The sequence below is a fragment of the Melanerpes formicivorus genome, unplaced genomic scaffold, assembly GCF_026170545.1.
Source record: "Melanerpes formicivorus ecotype bairdi unplaced genomic scaffold, bMelFor1.0.p_v2 SCAF_39, whole genome shotgun sequence".
Lineage (NCBI taxonomy): Eukaryota > Metazoa > Chordata > Aves > Piciformes > Picidae > Melanerpes > Melanerpes formicivorus.
Window position 1 is genome coordinate 589,281 of NW_027142391.1, and position 19,278 is coordinate 608,558.

At 65.1% G+C, this 19,278-nt stretch overlaps 1 protein-coding gene across 4 annotated transcripts; it reads right to left on the bottom strand.

Moving 5' to 3' along the window:
* Nucleotides 1–919: 919 nt before the first annotated feature.
* Nucleotides 920–19,252, bottom strand: KCNAB2 (potassium voltage-gated channel subfamily A regulatory beta subunit 2). 4 transcript variants are annotated; one of them, XM_068158154.1, is made up of 16 exons: nucleotides 19,183–19,252; nucleotides 13,544–13,662; nucleotides 13,189–13,230; nucleotides 5,675–5,718; nucleotides 5,323–5,360; nucleotides 5,112–5,191; nucleotides 4,756–4,800; nucleotides 4,565–4,609; nucleotides 4,449–4,492; nucleotides 4,264–4,350; nucleotides 3,125–3,210; nucleotides 2,787–2,907; nucleotides 2,561–2,655; nucleotides 2,297–2,417; nucleotides 2,131–2,219; nucleotides 920–1,331 (listed from the first exon to the last, which is right to left on the bottom strand). In XM_068158154.1, the coding sequence occupies exons 2-16, from the start codon at nucleotides 13,618–13,620 to the stop codon at nucleotides 1,242–1,244; spliced, it is 1,104 nt and encodes a 367-aa protein (XP_068014255.1). In that variant the 5' UTR covers nucleotides 13,621–13,662; nucleotides 19,183–19,252; the 3' UTR covers nucleotides 920–1,241. The 4 variants fall into 4 exon arrangements, with proteins under 4 accessions (XP_068014255.1, XP_068014256.1, XP_068014257.1 ...); XM_068158155.1 differs by lacking the exon at nucleotides 19,183–19,252 and adding an exon at nucleotides 16,947–17,211; XM_068158156.1 differs by lacking the exon at nucleotides 13,189–13,230.
* Between the last annotated feature and the right edge of the window lie 26 nt (nucleotides 19,253–19,278).

Sequence of the window (19,278 nt, forward strand, 5' to 3'; positions counted from 1 at the left end):
GGCTCTGTGCACACACAGAGACTCACAGACTGGCTTGGGTTGTAAGGGGCCTTGAAGATCATCCAGTTCCAAGCCCCTGCCCTGGGTGGGGACACCTCCAACTAGCCCAGGTTGCTCAGGGCCTCACCCAGCCTGGCCTTGAACAGCTCCAGGGAGGAGACATCCACAGCCTCCCTGGGCAAGCTGTGCCAGGCTCTCCCCAGCCTCACTGTCACGAATGTGTTCCTCATCTCCAGGATCAATCTCCCCTTTCCCAGCTTCAGCCTCTTCTTGCCCTATTGCTACACCCCCTTGTAAAAAGTCCCTTCCTGGCTTTCCTGTAGGCTCCTTCAGGTACTGGAAGGCCACTGTAAGGTCTTCCAGGAGCCTTCATTTCTCAGCCCCCAGTCTCTACATACAAAAACAGATGTAGCTGCATCACTGTGTGCCTGGACAGTACCCACCTGTACCTGGGCACAGGCACAGCCCTGGCGCTCTGCAGGGGCATTCAGAGCTGTGCCTGTACCCAGCTGTGTGCCTCTGCATCCCATACATCTCTGCAGGGATAGCTGTGGGTGGGTGAAGACTGGCAGGGCTGCAGGGCTGGAGGGGGCTGTGGGGGTGTAAGTGGATCTCAGTGCTGAGCAGAGCTCTGTGTGTACCTACAGCCTGGGGGGATTTACATCCCTGTGTGCCTGCGTGGGTGCCTCTGGGTGCAAACACAGCTTCAGGGAGGGGCAGGGTGCGTGCCTGCCCGCACAGCTGCTTGCAGACGGGCACCAGGTGTGCCCACGCGTACCCTGCCTGTCCCTGTACGCACGCTGGCACACTGCCAGCACATCCCCCCACCCACCTCGGCCCGGGCTCCCCATCGCCCCTTCCCCCACCCCATCGCGGCAGTCCCACGGGTGGCGCCGAGCGCAGGCTGCAGGGCGCAGGCTGGGGAACAGCTTCGTGTTGTCGGCCTCGGGGGCGTACAGCTCCCGCTCCTACCCCGTGCCCAGCGCCTCCGCCGCGGCCAGGGGCAACGCATGCAACCGGCCCCGCACCGCGCCGGCGGCCCCGCGGCCCCCGCGGCGGCGAGCAGGGCTTCCGCAGGGCCCGGGACTCGCCCTGCCGCTCCCGGCCGGCCCTCCCTCGGGCGGAAGCAGTACAAGGGTCCAGGGCAGCGCGGGCAGGGGCTCTGGGCGCTCGCGGTGCCAACCGCACTCTCCACTCTGCTCCCACAAAGCGAAAGCAAGCGACGGGCGGCGCGGCCGCGCCTAGGAGCGGTAATCCTTCTTGCTGTAGGGTTTGTTGCCCAGGATGCTATCGATCTCGTGGACGATGGAAGACGACAGCTTCGGAAGGACCTGCGGGGGACGGGCCAGGAGTCAGGATCAGGCCCCTGCTGCTGGCACGCAGCCGTGCCGCGCTCGCCGCCTCCGCCCTGCCACCTCCCTGCTGCAAGCCCCAGCGGAGTGACCCAGTTCTGGGGAGCCTGGGTCGGGCTCATCCCACACCTCCCAGCCCAGCAAAGCTTCATCTCCACCACGCAGCTTCAGATGGAGCAAACCCCATTTCTGTTTCCAGCCAGCTTCACAACCTCCTTTCCCCGTGCCCTGCACTGCGGGACTTGGTGCTGGAGGGGGTCCAGAGGAAGGCAGTGAAGCTGGGGAAGGGTCTGGAGAACAGGGATGGAGACGAGCAGCTTAGGGAGCTGAGGGATGTTCAGCCTTGAGAAGAGGAGGCTGAGGGGAGACCTCATTGCTCACTACAGCTCCCTGAAAGGAGGCTGGAGCCAGGTGGGGGTTGGTCTCATCTTCCAAGGAACAAGTGACAGGAGAAGAGGAGGTGTCCTCAAGTTGCCCCAGGGCAGGTTTAGGTTGGACATGAGGAACAATTTCTTTTCCAAAGTGAGTGCCAGGTCCTGGCTCAGGCTGCCCAGGGCAGTGGTGGAGCAACCCCCATGCCTGGAGGGGTTTCAAAGCTGTGGTGCTGAGGGCCATGGGGTGGTGGTGCCCTGGCAGTGCTGGGTTAAGGGTTAGACTCCATGATCTGAAAGGTCTTTTCCAACCCAAACCATTCTGTGTTTCCCTAAGCCCTGTGAGCAGGGGCTGCTTGCTCCCTGTGGCACTGCCTCCCCTGGTGCAGCTGCCAGTGGGCACTGACCTGTATTGCTCCGATGTTCTCCATCAGCTGGTCGGCGTTGGAGGCACCCAGCAAGACAGAGCTGACACCCTCATTGCGCAGGCACCAGGCTGGGGGCAGAGAGGAGAGACTGAGTAGGGCTCAGCCACCTTCAATGTCCCCCCAGAGCGTGGCCCTGTGCCCTCACCGATGGCGAGCTGGGGCAGGGTGCAGCCCAGGCGCTCAGCGATGGCCTGCAGCTCCTTCAGCTTCGCCTGCTGCCGCCGGCCCTCCTCGCTCAGGATCTTGTCCTTCAGCCACTGGTATCCCTGGGGGGGCACAGGAAAGGGCTGGGCTCTGCCAGCAACTTCTGCAGTCAGGGCACCCCCAACTGCCCAGGTCCTGCGGGTCTCCTGGGGACCTTGCGATGCCCCTGGCCCTGCTCCCCCAGCTCAGCCTGCCCTGGGCTCACCTTCAGCGAGGCGCGGGAGTAGGGGGGGATGCCTCCGTCGTACTTCCCCGAGACAATGCCGCACGCCAGAGGGGACCAGGTCATGGCTCCCACGCCTGGGGACAGAGCAGAGGGTGAGGCTGCTCCTCTCCAGCTCCCCTGGGGACCACGGCACAGGGGCTGGCCAGTCCCAGGTGCCCTGCTGGGCTTTTGGGGGGGTTAGCAGGACGCTCCCCCCTCCCCATACCTATCTTGTGGAAGAGCTCAGGCAGCTGCACCTCCACCTTCTCCCGCTGGAACATGTGGTACTCGGCCTGCTCGCAGATCGGCGGGATCAGGTTGAACTGCCGGGCCACTGAGTAAGCTTCCTGCCGAGGAAGCGAGACCCTCAGCACCCTGCTGGCCCCCAGGAGCCCCCTGCTGACCCCCTCTAACTCCCCCAGCTGAGCCACGAGCAGCCCTCCTGGAAGATAATTAAGGCTCGAGCGCATCTGCAAGCACTCAGCTGCTGCCAGCTGCTGTCTAATTAAATCAGCATCTCCAGGGCCGCTCCGCTGCGGCCGCCCCGGCCCCCCGGGCCCCTACCATGATCTCCATGGAGCTCCAGCGCGAGGTCCCCCAGTACATGGCCATCCCCTGGTTGATGACGTGGGTCATGGCTCGCACCGTCTCTGCCGGAGGGAAGGGGAGAGCAGCAGGCAGGGGTTAGCAGGGGGCCGCGCTGGCAGCGAGGGGCTGGCATCCTGCTCCTCAGCGCCGGGGTGGGAGCTGGGGCTGCGCTGTGTCCCGAGGATGCTTTCAGAGGAGCAGGATGGGGACCGAGGGAGCAGCCACTCAGGATGTGCCGGGGACCACGGCCACCCCTGACATGCTGCCAGTGACGCCAGGGCTCTCCCCATATGGATGCAGCCCAAGGCTCCTGGCACCAGCCCCTTGCCTCGCAGGGTACCGGCGCCGACACCACTGCAGGGGAGGAGACCTGAAGCATTGCCCCTGTGCTGAGGCCCAGGGGAGGGAGGGAACCCCAGACCCTGTGCGAGGGTCTCGGGGAGCCGGCCCTGAGCCATGCGAGCCGTGGCCAAGCCAAGGCACTCCTGCAGCCACAGTCAGGCAGTGGGGAGAGCAAGGGGTGCAGAGCTGCCCTGGCCAGGGGGGACCCTGCCGTGGTGCTCCGCGGCAAGGGCCTGGAGAGCCTCTTTCCTCCCCTGGAACTGCAGGAAGGTCTGAAGGGATGGGGGCGCTCTTGTGCTGCCACTGCCTCTGCAGCTGGTGGCAGGGTTTGCTCAGGGTACAGAGGACAGGGATGGAAATCACAAGGAGAGGGACTTCTGCCCCAGGAGATGCCACTGGGACATGGGCAGCGGCAGCGTGCGGGCAGGGAGTACCTTCCACGATGAAAGTCCTGGACTTGGAGGAACTAAATAGGTCCCCTGGTGATAAAAGAGAGATTTAGAGAGAGCAGAGTTGGCTGCTGCCAGCAGAGCAGAGCAAGTGGCTCGCTGGGACAGGGCAGCCATCTGCCACTGAATCGCCCCCACCATGGCCCGAGAGGGTCCTGGTGCTGGGCTGGCAGAGGTTCAGCTGCTGTGGGCTACCCTGGTGGCAGAGGAGTGGTTTCTGCTTGGGAAGGGAAAACACCCTTGAGGTAAGAGCCTGGCACAAACCAACCGCGACACCAACAAGAGGCAGCAGGGAGGAGCGTGGCGCCGCGGGGCAGCACCCACCTTCCATCGGCGTGTTGGGGTCCGGCCGGTTGGCAAACACCACATCCACATACTCCAGCTGCAGCCGCTCCAGTGATGCCTTCAGGCCTGCCACACCAACAGGGCCATCAGGTGCGCCAGGCTCCGTGCCACCAGCCAGCAAAGGCACGGACTGGCACCGGGCAGTGCCCAGCGAGCATCCCTACCTTCAATGATGTGCTTCCGGGACAGGCCCCTCTCCGTCTCGGCCCTGCAAGAGCAAAGGTAGGTGAGAGCCCAGCAGGCTCTGGCTGCTCTGGCACGGGGCTGGCATGCTACCTACTTTCCTCCCCAGAAGATTTTGGTGGTGATCACCAGGCTGGACCGTCTGCAGGGAGAAACAGAGAGTCACTGCTGGTGGTACCACGAAGTCCTGTGTGCTCTGCCTGCTCCCTGCCCACATTCACACAGCTTTGCCCAGCCCATGGGCACCGCAGGGATGACTTTGCTGCACTGGATGAAAGCTCAGCTTACCTCCACCCCTTCTTCTTGATGATGTTCCCCAGCACCACCTCGGCCCTACAAGGTAAGGGGATGTAAGATGCTGGCACCTGACCTTCTGCAGCCACAGGGAGCAGCAGCCACCAGCAGGAATGGCCCTGGTCCCTGGCAGCTGTGGCTCACCATGCCAGGGAGAGTGCATGGTTATGCCCGTGTGGCACAGGCACCACAGCCATCACCCACAAGAGCCAGCGCTGGCTGCCCCATCCTGGCAGCTGCTTTGCAGATGGCAACCCTGGGAGACTCCCAGCTCAGAAGTGCCAGAGGCCCCAGCCTGGGCCCAGTGCAGGGGGAGGCCCCATGTGCTGCCACCAAAGCTGGGCACCTACTTGCCAGCAGCGTAGACTTCTGCCGTGTCGAAGAGATTAATGCCATTGTCGTAGGCTAAAGTCATCAACTGCTCTGCCATCTGCGAGGGGACAGCGGGGGGGCGGTGAAGGTGGCTGAGTGCTGCGTGCTGCTGAGCTCCAGCAGACCACGGGCACCGAGGCCAAGGCCCACGGCTCTGCTGGCACCATCCCCTCAGGGCACAACCCTTACCTCGTCTGTGATTTGCCCTCCAAACGTCACCCATGTCCCTGCAGGGGAGAGGGTGAGAGTGGTGAGCGCCCAGCCGCCGCTCCCCTGGCCCATGGCCGCCCGCCCCACTCCCCTGGCACAGCCCTGGCATGCTGCGGTTGGCCTGGCCGCGTGCGGCTCGGTGCTCCCAGCACAGCCTGGTCACTTCCCATTACTCAGGAGGTGAAAAGGGGAAATTAATTTGACAGCTTCTGGGCTGCGTCTCAAGGCCGCCGCAGGGCCTGGGGAAACCCTTTCCTGCCCTTCCCTTGGCAAAGCATTGCCGGAGCGGCAGCCGCGGGACGGAGGGGGCATGGCAAAGCCTGGCACTTACCCAGGCCCAGGCAGGACACTCGCAGCCCAGACTTGCCCAGGTTCCTGGAAGGCAGAGAGCTGTTAGCAAAGCCACCAGAAAGCCCCTGCATGCCATTCCCACGTGCTGCTGCTGGTCCCTGTCCCCATTGTGCCTAGGGGCATCCCGCAGCCAGGGTCTGCCCATCGCTAAGTCAAAGCTGTCCTAGGCATGGCCAGCACTGGCACAGCAATGCCACTCCCCACACACTAAATAACTGCTGTGCCCAGCAGGGTACCCAGGAGAGGCAGTGGGCAATGCCCTCGTCAGTGCTGCTCCCTGTGACAAGGGTGTCCCATGCCCTGACAGAGCTGCCAGCGTGAGGGGACGGGGCAGGAAGAGTGGGACTGGCACAGTGGTGGCCAGTCCTGGAGTACCCCGCATGTGGCATGAGCTGTGCCCGTTCTCTGTGGTGGAGCACAGGGCTGGCACAGGGAGAAGGTGCTGGGCAGCGGAGCAGGGTCTGGCAGAAGTGGAGTACCCCTGGGAAGTTGGTTGGCACAAGGAGCCCGAGCACAGCTCCGGGGAAGGGGGCCGGGCTGGCAGCCGCCTTCGCCGCGCCGACGGAGAGCCAGCTTGTGCCGGGAGATGACAAAGGCTGGAGAGAAGAGCGTTAAAATAAATAAAGTGTAGGTGAGCCGGCAGCTCGCCCGCGCCCGTGTCGCGTAGCAACCGGCAGGCACCGCCACCGCCGGCATGGGCACAGGGAGCCGGGCAGGGAGCAGCCACGGTGAGCCGAGGGCTGAGCCGAGCCGGGGCACCGTCCTGCCGTGCTGCTGCCTTAATGCCTAGCACCAGGAGGCGCGGGGGCTGCCCTCAGCCCTGCTTTACGTTCAGGGTGGGGAGAGAGCCTGGCCATGTGGTGGTGGTGACTCAAGCCCACCATGCTGGGGGGGTCGTGGTGGTCCCCAGTCCTATCCTGGTCTTTCCAGGCTACACGGGCATCACAGGGGTCCTCCTGGGCACACTGCTGCTCCCAGCTTTCCTGACTGGAAGTGTGCTGACTGGCTGCCCAACGGGGATGCTGGCAGATACCAGGAGAGGCCAAGCACCCCCTGGCACTGTGCCATGGCTTTCCTATCCCTTTGCACAGAGCAGCCCCACCAGCAATGTCTCCCCCCGCAAGGATCCCAGCAGGGATCCTGGAGCTGGCCACCCGCTGCTTGGTATTAGGTGGACCCTGGGGTGCTGCTCCTGTGGACGTGACCGTGGGGTGCTGAGCTTGGAGGATGTCACCATGCGTGTCCCCAGCAGCACTGCCATAAGGATTTGGAGTTCAAGAGCCAGACGGGGCCACCCCAAGCCCCTCCCCAATGCCCAGGCAAGGGCACTCTGCTGCTCTGGACACTGATGGTGGGTGACGGCTGGAGCCATCCCCATGCTCGGGCGGCCTGATGCGCTTTCTGCCTAATGCCGGGCACAGCTGGGCTGCAGCGAGGGCACGCAGCGGCTGGCAGCTGGACCGTGGCGTGCGTTGTTCATCTCGGGGGGGGGAACCCCCATCCCGGCGCTTGGGCGCACGCTCACGGAGGGGGGATCCCCCCAGCCCCATGCCTGAGCTAACACTCATCTTGGGGCGGGGGGAAGCCCTCAGAGCTCTGCTCTAGTGCCAGGGATGTGGAGTATGTTAACCCAGTGGGTGCCAGCTTGGGGGACACAACGTGTCCTAGCTGCCCTCCTTCGTTTCCAGCCCGACTGCGGCCAGCTGAGGGCCGACCCCTGGCTACAGCTTCGTGCACCCTGTGCAGGGTGGCGAGTCCCCGGCGGCACCGGAGCGATGCCATAGCAGCCCACGGATTAACGCATGCCACGACTCCCCGACCCCCCCGGCTCGGCAGCCGGCGCGGCTCAGCAGGCGCCGGGGATCCTTTTAATCTCCCCCAAATTTGGGGTGCCTTTCCTGCCCCATCCCGCTGCTTTTACAGGAGGCTGGCTCAAAGCCACCCGACGAGGGGACAGGAGAGAGCAGTGAGGAAGGCGACGGAGGCACACGGTCAGCACTTTGAGCGCCCGAAACCCACAGAGCAGGACGTGAGCCAAGGATCAGGGGCCCCCCAGACCCTGCCACCGCCCCGAGCTTGGTGAGGGGCAGAGAAAGCAGCCGAGCGGGCAGCGGATCCCGTTTCCTACCGGTATTTCATCCCCGGCTGCTTGACGCTGGACTCGCTGGAGGAGGGGGCGTTCTGCACCGAGAGCTGCCCCAGGCTCCGAGCCACCATGGCCACGGCTCGGAACTTGCCGCGGGTGCCCAGGCTGGGGCTGCCAGCATTCTGTCGGTTCAGCCGGTCCTCCGCGCTCCGGCTCTTGATGCTGTGCTCGGAGCACACAAAGGAGACCTGCATGCTGCTCCGGCGGGCAGCCGCTCCAGCTGCCTAAATTTAGCCGGCGCCCCGAGCCAGGCGGGAGCTCCTCCCGCACGCCGCCAACGTGACGCGGGGGGCTGCGAGGCGGCGGGCGCGAAGCTGCTCCCGGCAACCCTCCTGCCCTCAATATTTGATGAGCTCAGGAAGCGAGCAACTGAGCAGCACCCGGGCAGGTGGGGGGAAGGAGGAGGAGCTCCGCCGCGGATGCCCCCACCGCGGGCAATGCGCCCAGCCCCAGCTTGGGGTGGCAGGGCCGCTGCTCTCCCTTGGCACAACGCCCTTCTCCTGGGTGGGTGTCAGTCCGAAACAAACCCTTCCATCCGGAGCCGTGCTCTGGGTGTTAGCCCCGCGGTTTGCCAGAGCTGGGCCAGCTGCCTCGGGGGCCAGCGGCGCATCCCCCCGGTTACACTCAGCTCAAACACCGGGGGCCGAGGCAAACCTCAGCCCACGCCTCCCGCCAAAGGGGGGCCACAAGCCGGCTGGTCCTGCGGCACCGATTCTGGCCGGGCCATGGGCTGCTTGCCCACCCCAGCTGTGCCCCCCTCAGGGGAGGGGCAAGGAGCGGGGCTGGGGCTTCACTTGCAGGGGAAATCACACGCGGCTGGCTCCGATCTAATGAGGAGCTTTGTAATCTCCACCGCTTCCCGCTCCTGCAAAGCTCCTTAGCTGCGTAATCCCACCGGTGCCAGCGCCAGCCCTCCGCCGGGGGGGACCCGGCAGACATCGGCAGCTCCCTGAGGAGAGCGCCCAGAGATTTGGGGGCAGTGGGCATCTGCCCAGAAGGGCAGCACCGGCATGGCCTCTGCCCATCAATAAATAACCACCCCATGAATATTTGATGGGCTCTCGACGCTGTGTAAATGTTACCTCTGTCATTGTGAGCTGAGCAGAACCTGACCCGCTGTGCCGCGGTGTGGCACAGCATGGCACGGCACGGCAGCAAGCGGCAGAGCTGCAGTCCCCTAGGGGCTTTGCTGCAGTGGGGTGAGAGGCCCCCAGCATTGTCGCAGGGGGAGCAGCTGCTGTCCCTTGCCCTGACGACCTCAGCTGTAGACGACTTATCAGAGGTGCCCAGTCCCATGCCCCCTTGCTCACCTGCAGTGCAGGGGGAGAGGGAAAGGATGTGCTGGAAGAAGCAGCCTCGTGCCCTCTGAGGCGCTGCAGCCGACTCTCCAGCTGCCTGGCATGTCCTGCCCGCACGGGTGAGTGAGGAGAAGGGCAAGAGTTGGGTGAACTCCCGGCACACCCCACGCTGTGGCCGAGCCCCAGATGAAGAATTCACGGCGTGCCAGCTCGGCACCCCCGCGTCAGAACGGCACAGGTAAGGTGCCCCCGAGGCTCCAGCGGCCTGAGCACCGAGGGAGGAAAGCCAAGCAAGAAGCTCCAAGATCATCGAGCAGCCAAGAGGCCGCAGCCCCGGCCCGCCGCAGACTCTCCCGCACACGAGATCCCCACGGCCCCGCCTCCTCCTGACCTCGGCGCAGCGCAAGGCACCCGGCGAACCGCAGGCGACCCCCGACGGGCGCAAGACGAGCGGCAAGCAGCATCTCCTGCTCCAGCCACACCTCCCAGGCTGGGCACGCTTGGCCCTCACCACGCCGCCCCGCCGGCTCCGGCGCTGCCTCACCTGTACTTCATGCCGGTGGTGCGGGCGGTGCTGTCGGCCAGGGACAGTCCATGCATCCGCAGGAACTCCTCCAGCGTCTTCGCCCGCGCTGCCGCCCGCACGTCCCGCAGCCGCCGCAGCTCCAGCCCGTCGGCCGGGCGGGGGGCCGGCAGCAGCCCCCACTCCGGGGGGTGCCGGCTGGCCACGCTGCGCAGGCTCTCGCTGTACGTCATGGAGAGCATCCTGCCGCCCCGGCCCGGGCTCTGCCGCCGGGAACGACCCCTCAGCAATGCTACGGAGAGAGCTGGGAGAGCGTCCCGCCAGGCTCCACCGGCGCTCGTGGAAGAGCCGTGCCCACACCCGAGAGCCCTGAGTGGCGGCATCAGCCCTTGCAAGGGCCTGACCTGTGGCGGGTCTGCGGCGCAGGGAGGGGAGAGCAGGATCCTGGCAAAGCCATCGCTTCAGCAGAGCAAAGCTGCGGTCGGGGAGCAGAAGAGCAAAGGCAGGGCAATGGCAGCAGGGCAGCAGGGAAGGGATGCGGCACTGCCCGTGGTCGAGCAGTGATGGGCAGCTGCGGCTGTAGTGGGTGACCACCACAGCCACCCTAAGCCTGGTGAGCTGCTGCAGCCTGGCATGGGCCCGGTCTGTGCTGCCTCTCAGCTTGCACCAGCTGGCCTGCATCCCTGTGAGGGATGTGGTGGGCATCAGGAGGCAGCTGAGGAAGGACAAGGTGCTGGTGAGAATCTGCCACCACATGCCACTGGGTGGGAGAGGCCAGGATGGGAGTGACAGCCCCACGGGGCTCCCCAGGGGGCTGGGCATCCATGGAGGGGCCATGGGTGCCAGGTACTCACTGGTGGCTGCTGTGCCTGCAGGGTGCCGTAGCTCACACTGCCAACCAACACCTTCCCTGCAGCCATGGCAGCGACCTTGCAGCTGGAAACAGCCACAGAAAACAGCCTGGCACAGCTGGAGGTCCCCAGTGCCTCTGGGTCTGGGACCAATGGCATTGGCACTGATCTCTCTGCTGCTCTCTGCACTCCCCTCACACTGTGTCTGAGGGGAGCAGGGACCGGGGCCAAACCCGCGGCGCTGGTGCCGAGGCGACTGCTGGGAGCACACCGAGCCCAGGCTGTGCTGGCGTCAGGCTCCCAGCGGTGGTTTTCTCTTTCCCTGTGAAGCTCAAATTCACAGCAGCAGGAGCCAAAGGCAGAGTGCATCTCCCACTGAGGTGTGACCTCAAGGAAAAGGAGAAAGCCCAGGAGATGCAGAGTAGCTGCTGGCAAGGGGTGACTGAAGCCCTGGGGGGCTCCTGTGATGCCAGCGCTGCCAGAGACCCTCCCGCTCTCTGCAGTAAGGATTTGGGAATGCAGGGGGACATGGAAAGGGGACCCTCTCCTTTGGCAAAGCCAAACCCAGCCCTGGCCACCAGCATCTGCTTCTTGCTGCACCTCAAAACCAGAGCTTGGAGCTGGCACCACCAGCACCAGCCCTTCACAGACAGTGTCAGTGGCTCCTACCAGGCATGGGTGCAGCACCCACCGTGGGATCCCCATATCCCCAGTGGGACCCCCTTGTCCCTGCTGGGGTCCCTTTGCCCCTGGCGGGATCTCCTTGCCCAACATCAGCCAGGAAAAGTCCAAGCCGGCTGCGGCGCTGCTCTGCAGCTTCACCATGCTGCAATGAAAGAGCTGCAGCAAGAGGAGCCGGGGGTTGGTCTGCTGCTTTGGGGAGCAGGGCAAGGATCCAGCGGCCGCCACGTTCCGATACCTCCCTGGTTGTGAGCTGAGTCCCGAGGCAGGGCAGCAGGGAGAGCGCAGGGGCAGCAGCACCACCGACAGGCTGCTGGTGAGCAGAAATCCCGGCACGGGCAGAGGGACGAGAGCCCCGGGGCTGCGGGAGCTGCCAGAGCCGGAGCAGCGCCGAGCCCAAGCGGGAGAGGCCATTTGCTGGGGTGGGGACAGCGCCCAGGCTCTGCGGGGTGACAGGGGACCGTGGGCGCGTCACAGGCACAACAAGTGGGTGACAGCCGGGGGTGCAGGGTGGCTGCTCAGAAAGGCATCTGCCCAGCCCGGCTGGCAAAGCTGGCAACTTGTTGACAACCGACAGCCTCCCTAAAACCAGAGAGACCACAAAACCCGACCCAAAACCTCCCCTGAACCCCGAGCCACCAAATCCACCCCACACAGAAACCCCTCCCTGCTGCCCGTGCCACTGCCTGTGCCCATCCCTGCTCACCGCCAGCCCCGACTCACCGGCGTGCCGGGGATGCTCTGGGCAGCTGGGCTGCCCCGGGGCAGCTTTAAGAGCCAGGGCCGGGGGGGTTTGCGTGAAGGGAGTGTCAGAGCTCAGCGTCCAAAAGCCATTGGCGGCGGCGAGGGCCCCCCCAGAGCCCAGCGTTCTCACCGCACTCCATTAGCCCTATTAGGGGATTTTCTTCCTGGTGAAGAGCCCTAAATTATTCATGGCTGCTTCGCTAAAAGCCCGGGGATGTGCCACTGCCGTGCCAGCGCTGCCAGCACGGCCTCCGCCTGCCACCGCCCCGCGCCCTGCGGGCACAGCTCCTGCGCCATCGGCACACAGCCTGGAGGGGACAGCTGCGGCCACCGGGGCGCAGATTCGGCCCCCTGTGGTGGCAAGGCCAGAGCTGGGCTGTGGCAGGAACTAACCATGGGCTCCTCTGGACAGGAGACCCAAACCAGGGCTGGGCAACAGCTGCCACTGGCCCATGGGCACACTGGCTGCTGCCTGTTGACCTCAGGAGCCATTCATACCAGATGTGCCCAGAGGTTCAGGTGCCTGGCTGGTTTGGCAGCCAAAACTCACCCACGCACAGGCTTAGCAGCACCAATGATGGCACATCACCGGGACAAGCAGGCTGGCAGTGCCACCCAGCCATCCCAGCAGCAGCCAGCCTCTCCTCTACCTGCTGTGCCCAGGGATGGAGTGGGGAGGCCATGGCTCCCTTAGGGGACAGCCCTTGTCCCCTGCCTCCTCACAGCTGCACGGGGCTGTTGCAGCCCTGGGAGCAGTGGCACGGCTGCTGGCACGGGGCGCAGGCAGAAGTGCCTGCTGCAGCCGGTAAGAGCGCGGCGGGGCCGGGAAGTGTTGCCTCGGAACCACTTAACGCTTAATGGATAGGGCTGGGGAGCAGCTGGCTGCACTCCTGCAGCTTCCCGGGGGAAGAGCCAGCAGCTCCTCCTGGTGCAGCACCGCTGCGGGGTGCTCCCCCAGAGCCGACCCCCACACCCCTACCCCGGCTGCACCACGGCAGCCCTCCAGCCACACTCTGGCCACGCTCTGGCCACACTCCGGCCACGCTCTGGCCACACTCTGGCCACGCTCTGCTGCTTGGGGAGCACGATGAGGATGGTCCCCACATACCCAGGCACGCACGTCGGGTCCCCACACCACGCTGCCGAACCCACAAGCAGGCGAGGACGCGGTGCCATGCTGGCAGCACCGTGGGCACGGGCAAGGGCCACGCCTGCTGCCCGCGGGGGTATTTTTGGGGGGGGGAGGGTTACCTGTAGAACTGGAGCTGGCGCTTGGGGCTCCCGTATCTCGCACTTCCGACAGCAAAGGGAAGAAAGAAGAAAGATGCCACAAACCCCATTAGAAAGGTGGAGCGGGACCGAGGGGCACAGCTGGCAGCCACGGGAAGAGTCAGGGGTGTCACCCGTGCCACACTGCAGGGGCACCGTGTGGTGGGCACTAGCATGCTGCCCCAGGGTACCCACAACAGGCATCAGGCGCCAAACGCTGCTGCTGGTGCCCGTTTCGGTGCAGTCCTAGAGGATTTCTGCACAAAGCGTGCGGGGCTGGTTTCTGGGGTGCTGTGGCCCTGGTTTGAAGCCCCCCGGCGCCGCCCCCTGCCCTTACCTGTAAATCATCCCTGGGGAGCCCGTCTGCCGCAGCGAGAGTCGCGCCGGGGAGTCAGTGGTGGATTCGGGATACATGGAGCCAGCCTGGGCTCCCCGGAGCCGCCTGCTGCCTCACCCCTGCCACAGGGGAAAGAGAGGAAGAAAAAGAGGAAGAAACGGCGTTTTTTGGGGCATGCACATGACGGCACTTCCTGTTGTAGAAGCTCTGAGCCGGATGGCTCAGTGGCAGTGGCACAGGCAGCAGACAGAGCACATCAACCCTGCCAGCCCCGGAGCTCACCCTGACTCACTGCCACTCCCAAACCCATCCTGCCCCTGCCCCGTGCTGCCAGCTCCCCAGTTTTGTTGCTTTCCCCAAAATTCTGGGGCTCCCAGGACTGTCAGAGTGGGGCTGCCTGCTGCCTGCCTCACTGCCTGCCTGGCTGCCCATCCCTGCCCACCTGGCTGCCCACAGGAACCGAGCAGGGCATGCCATGGGGCAGCCCAGCTGCGGCAGCGAGGCACCGACCCATGCTGGGGAGGTCTTACAACCAATCAGGAAATCAGTAATGTGGCCTGGAAAACGAAACACGCTGCTGGTGTTCAACACTAAAGCAGCTCCCAGAGGGTTCCTCTGCAAGGGACTCCCTGAAGCTCAGGGAGTTTGCCTTTTCCCACAGCCCATGGGGGAGCGTGGAGGGACAGAGGGGCTCAGCCCCTGCCACCCTAGATCCTCCCTGCCCTCATCTTTATGTCACAAGTCACGAGGAGCTTTTTCACCCAGTCGGGGACTGAGACATCTCTGGGCTCCTTCCCTGGCTGCCCTGGGCACAGTGGGGCCTTTGCCTTGCACACTGTGATTCTGCCCTGGCACACATCTTGCCTGCATCCTGGCACGGCGTGCCCACATCCTGCATCTCACCCGCAGGGCATGCCTGTGTCCTGCATCCCTCCCACATCCTGCAGCCTTCCTGCAACCCAGCAGAGTGTGCCTGCATCCTGGCCTGGTCTGTCTGCATCCCGCATCCCTCCCTGCACCCTGCATCCCTCAGGCATTCCTCCAGCATTTCTCCTGCATCCCAGCAGTGTGTGCCTGCACCCTGCATTCCTCCAGCACTCTGCATTCCTCCTGTATCCCTCCAGCCTCTCCCTCCTTCCTGCATCCCAGCAGAGAGTGCCCGCGCAGCGTTTCCCGTCTGTATCCCACCAGGACATGCCTGCATCCCGCATCCCTCCTGCACCCTGCATCCCTCCAGCATCCTGGGCTGGTACACCTGCATCCCGCATCCCGCCAGCATCCCGGACCGCGTGCCTGCATCCCGGCGCATCCCTGCAGCCCACGCGGCCCAATGGCAGCGGCTGCGGCAGCCGAGCCCATCCCCGCGGAGCCGCCTGCCCGCCCACCGCAGCTCCCAGCCCCGCTGCGGCCCCGAAGTGCGGCCCCGAAGTGCGGCCCCAGAGCAGAGCCCCTGAGCACTGCAGAACTGCTGCTCCCCTTGGCCGCAGCCAGGCCGGGGATGGAGATGGGACTCAATAAAGCCGGGTTTGTTTTGGAGGACAGAAGGGAGCTGCTCCCTCAGCCCTGCACCCCCCAGCAGGACATGACCGAGCCCCTCCCAAGCCCCCCGGCTTCTCCCAGGGGCTGCTCGTGTCACCTTCGCAGCGGGTCAAGGGCAGCCACTGTCCCTGGCACTGTCTTTCACGCTTCTGCAAGCTGCTCCATGCCCGCTCAGCGTCACTCAGCGGCAGGATAATGAAGCTGGGCTGAGATGGGGGACGGTGCAGGAGAGACAGCCGGCCCCCAGCCCCAGCACAGCTTTGTCCATGCCCGTGCTGCCAACTGGGACACACAGCGACTGCAGGGCTTGGCACCGGCTGTTTACACATCCCGGGGTCTGTGGCGGATGAGCTCAGCGCTGCGATGAGCTCAGCGCTCCGCAACCTTCAGCGGGACCCTCATCTGTCACCTTGGGGCGATGCCGGGGGGGGGAACGAGCGCGGTGGCTGGCAATCCTCCAGCGGCACTGGAGGAACTTTGCCGGGAAGCGATGCCAGACCGCTGGCACACGGTGCAGAGCTCCGTGCCCTGAGGATCTGGGATATCTTGGACCCAGGGACCAACTCACCCCTCTGCGCCCCCCGAGATAAAAGTGCTGCCAAAACCCTGTTCCTCGCTGTGCCAGAAGCTTGGTGCTGCCCCCAGCCCACTCCTGCACCTTCAGCTTCCTCACAGCAAACTCCACTGTGAGCCTGCGCCCGCAGGAGTTTCTGCAGGGCAACGCTTGGAAAGGGAAGAAAGTCTTCGGGACTTTGGGATGCTCCTGGCACCCAGGCACAAGGCTGCCCCACAAGCCGGCCCCATCCCCGGCCAGCACAGCGGGGTGGGAGAGGATGGGCGCTGGGATACTGGGGGGATTCATGGGTGGGAAGCCCCTGGAAGCTAAAGCTCTGCTGGCCCAGCCTTGGGAGGGGGGAGGGGGTGTGCGTCCTGCAGATTGCAGCCCCCCAAAACGCTGTGGTTGGAGCAAGCAAGCACACACAGCATTAATGTGAGTCTGGGGGCAAAGCCTCAGTGCCCACTGCTGAGCCTGACCCTGCAAGGGTGAGGCACTGGGTCGGGGGGAGCTGCAGGACCCCCACCCCAGGCACCCCAGTTTCCCTCCCATCTGCTCTGGTGCGGGATGCAGGGGACACAGCAGCCAGCATCCCTTCATGCTGGGCCCCCAGCCCCTGTTATTTCGACCCCTTTTGAACCAGCTTTTCAGCAAATGCCCCCGCCACGCCACGGGGAAGGTGACTTCAGCGCCATTACTCACGCTGCCCGGCTCTGCCTTGCAGCCTTGTCACCTCCTGCCGTCACCTCTGTGTCCCGTGCACCCCCCGCCGCAGCCCCGGCGCTGCAGGGATCCGCAGAGCAGCAGCCCTGCCCCTTCCCTCTGCCCGGGGAAGCCGCTGCTGCTGCAGAGCGGCGTTCAGACCCCAGCCTGGCATCGCCCGGTCTGGCACCGCGGAGCGGTACCCCTCCGGCCGCGGCCGGCGGGCTCGGGGCTGTTTACTGGCCAGCGATTCCCTCAAGGAGCAAGGCTGGCGGTGGTAAGGGAGCTGCGACACGTGAAGCTGCCCGTGATGGTGCCGGGCGCGCCGGAGCGCTGGCACCGGCACCGTTCGGCTGCTGGAGCCAATGACACAGCCCAAAGCCGCACACAGACAGGGCCAGTCCCGCTCTGCCGTCACGTACACCAGCGCCCAACTAACAGGCTCCATCAGCCACCGAGGACCCGCGGCTCCTTGGTGTGCAGCACCACCAGTGTGTGCCCCTTCCCCAGACATCCGCTGGGCAGCCTCCCCGACGTGCCAGGGCTGCCAGCCAGGCACGGCTGAGCCACCATCCACGGCACCGGCTGCCCCAGCACCGCACTCACCTGGCTCCGGTGCTGGAACGGCGATGTGCAGTCAGGAGGCAGAAAAAAATGAGATGAGCCCCAGCTGGCAGCAATGCAGGCTCCGGGAAGCGGCGCCGGTGCCGGTGCCAATGCGGAGCAGCTGTGACAAACACAGCGGGTGCCAGTTCCTACCCCATTCCAGCTCCGTCCCCGGGAACGGCCGAGTGCTCCGCGCCCCGGGATGCAGCAGCACCCAGGGATGCTGCAGAGCCGCGTCCCTGCCGCTCTTACATCCTGACTCGGCAACTTTGGCTCCAAGCAGCCGTGGCGTGTGCCGTGGCGTGCAGCCCGGCGCCCCGATCCTGCCGGTGCCTTAACCGTGTCGGTGCCACAGCCCACCACCGGCAGCACGCGTGGGCGAGCGAGAGGCTGCCACCCGCCGCCGGCGAGGGGAGGCTGATCCGGTGGCTGCTGGGCATTTCCGTGGTGGAAACGCCGTGCCGGGTGTTTTCCCTAAGGGATAAATCCAGGGCAGTCACAGATGGTGCTGCGAGGGCAGCCCATCCGCCGTGCCCCCCCAGCTGGCCGGCCACCCATCCTCCTGTGTGTGTGCCAACTGCTCCTTCTCGGTGCCTTTTTGCCATCTTGGGCCACAAACCCACCCCGGAGCGTGTGGCTTGGGGACACCTTGGTAACTGGAGCATGCTGGTTGCTGGCAGAAGCACAGCACCATGATCCTGGAGTGATAACAGCACCGATACAGCCGGACTGGGCGTGAAGAGCCGAGGCCAAGGCAGCACAAGGGGTCAGGGAGTGTGGCACAGCTCTTGTGCCAGTCGGTCTCCATGTGACACATCCTGCTCTGCCGCATGGCAGCATCCCCTGCCCTCCTGGCACAGCTGTCTCACCGCCTGCTCCAAACCATTCCCACACTGATGGGGACCCTCTCAGCACTGCCTGGCAGGGTGACTCCAGCAGGCTGCCCACTTTCCATGCCACAGCAGCGACAGGCAAGGGAGGCCATAGGCCCTGTCCCGTTTGGGGAGCACTCCCCAGAACTGGCACAGCAGATGGTGGAAACTGCACACCAAGTTCTGCTCTTGCTCTGCCACACGTCTGACCCACCGACCCCCACACTGAGAGCGATGGGCAGCCCTGCCACCCTCCTCATTAAATAGCAATAATAAATAATCATTAAAGCAGCAGCTCTTGAGTATCTCCCATTAGCAGCCGCGAGCAGAGGCGTTCCCCGTTAATAGGCCAGAAAATCACTGCGTGTGTACAGCACGGATAGAGATGCATTATCTGCCCTGGCACTGCCCCATGGCACAGCACTGTGGCTCCCAGTGAGGCTTTTGGAAGAAGCCCCTGGATTTTGGCAGCTGGCTGGGTGCCTTCCCCATGAAAGGCCACTCTAGGTGCCAGTGGTGAGGGCTACGGCTCTGTTCTACTGAGCGTCTCTTGCCAGGCCAGGTGCCCATGCCAACAGCCTGGAATGCCTCCGTTAGCCGCGGCAGCTCGGTGTCCCAGCTGAGCAGGCTCCCTGTTACATGGCAAACTGCCCCAAGGAGTGGGGACTGATGGGAGCCCGGAGCCGAGGGAAGCCCCGGTCTGAAGAAGGATGCTCACAGGGAGCGGTGGCAGCGGCTGCTGGGGAACAAGAAGCCGGTCCTCGCTCCCAACAGCCCCGCGTGCCATTTCGGTTAACGAAGCCGCTGTCTCGTGCACAAAACGCGATGCTTTGGCTCCGCCGCGCGCAGCGGGGCCGGGATTAGAAACCGGGATGATGCTGCGGGGAAAAGCCCAAACGCTTCCGTGCTCCTGCCTCCTGGTTTGTGCGTTACCGGGCTTTGAGTGCTGCGTCTCCCCGCTGCGGCGTCACCGGGCCGCGGCAGCCGGGACACAGATTTCGGGATGCTCTTGCCTGGCTGGGGACCACAACGGCGCAACCGCCCCGTTCCGGCGGGCACCGCCGGGCCCGCGCCTGCGCCCGCCGCCCCGAGACCGCCCGGCACCGTTGGAGAATACCCGGGATGGCGATCGCACTGCTCCTCCGCGAACTGGGGTACTCGGGCTACGAACCGCCGCTCTCGGGCTATCAGCCAGATTTTACCAGGGCACCGGAGACGGGCGTGTGGCGGCGTGGCCTCACCGTAGCTGAGCCTTCGGCCGTGCCCAGCTCCATCATCCCCATCGCCGCCCCCATCACCGCCCCCACCGCGATATCCGCCGTGCCCTCCCCGTCCCGGTCCCGGTCCCGGTCCCGGTCCCGCACCTGCCGCCGTCCGCCGCTCCCCACCGCTCCACCGCGGCGCCCTCGTGGGGGGCAAGCCCCGCCCTCACTGCCTCCAATTGGTGGAGGCGCCCGCCT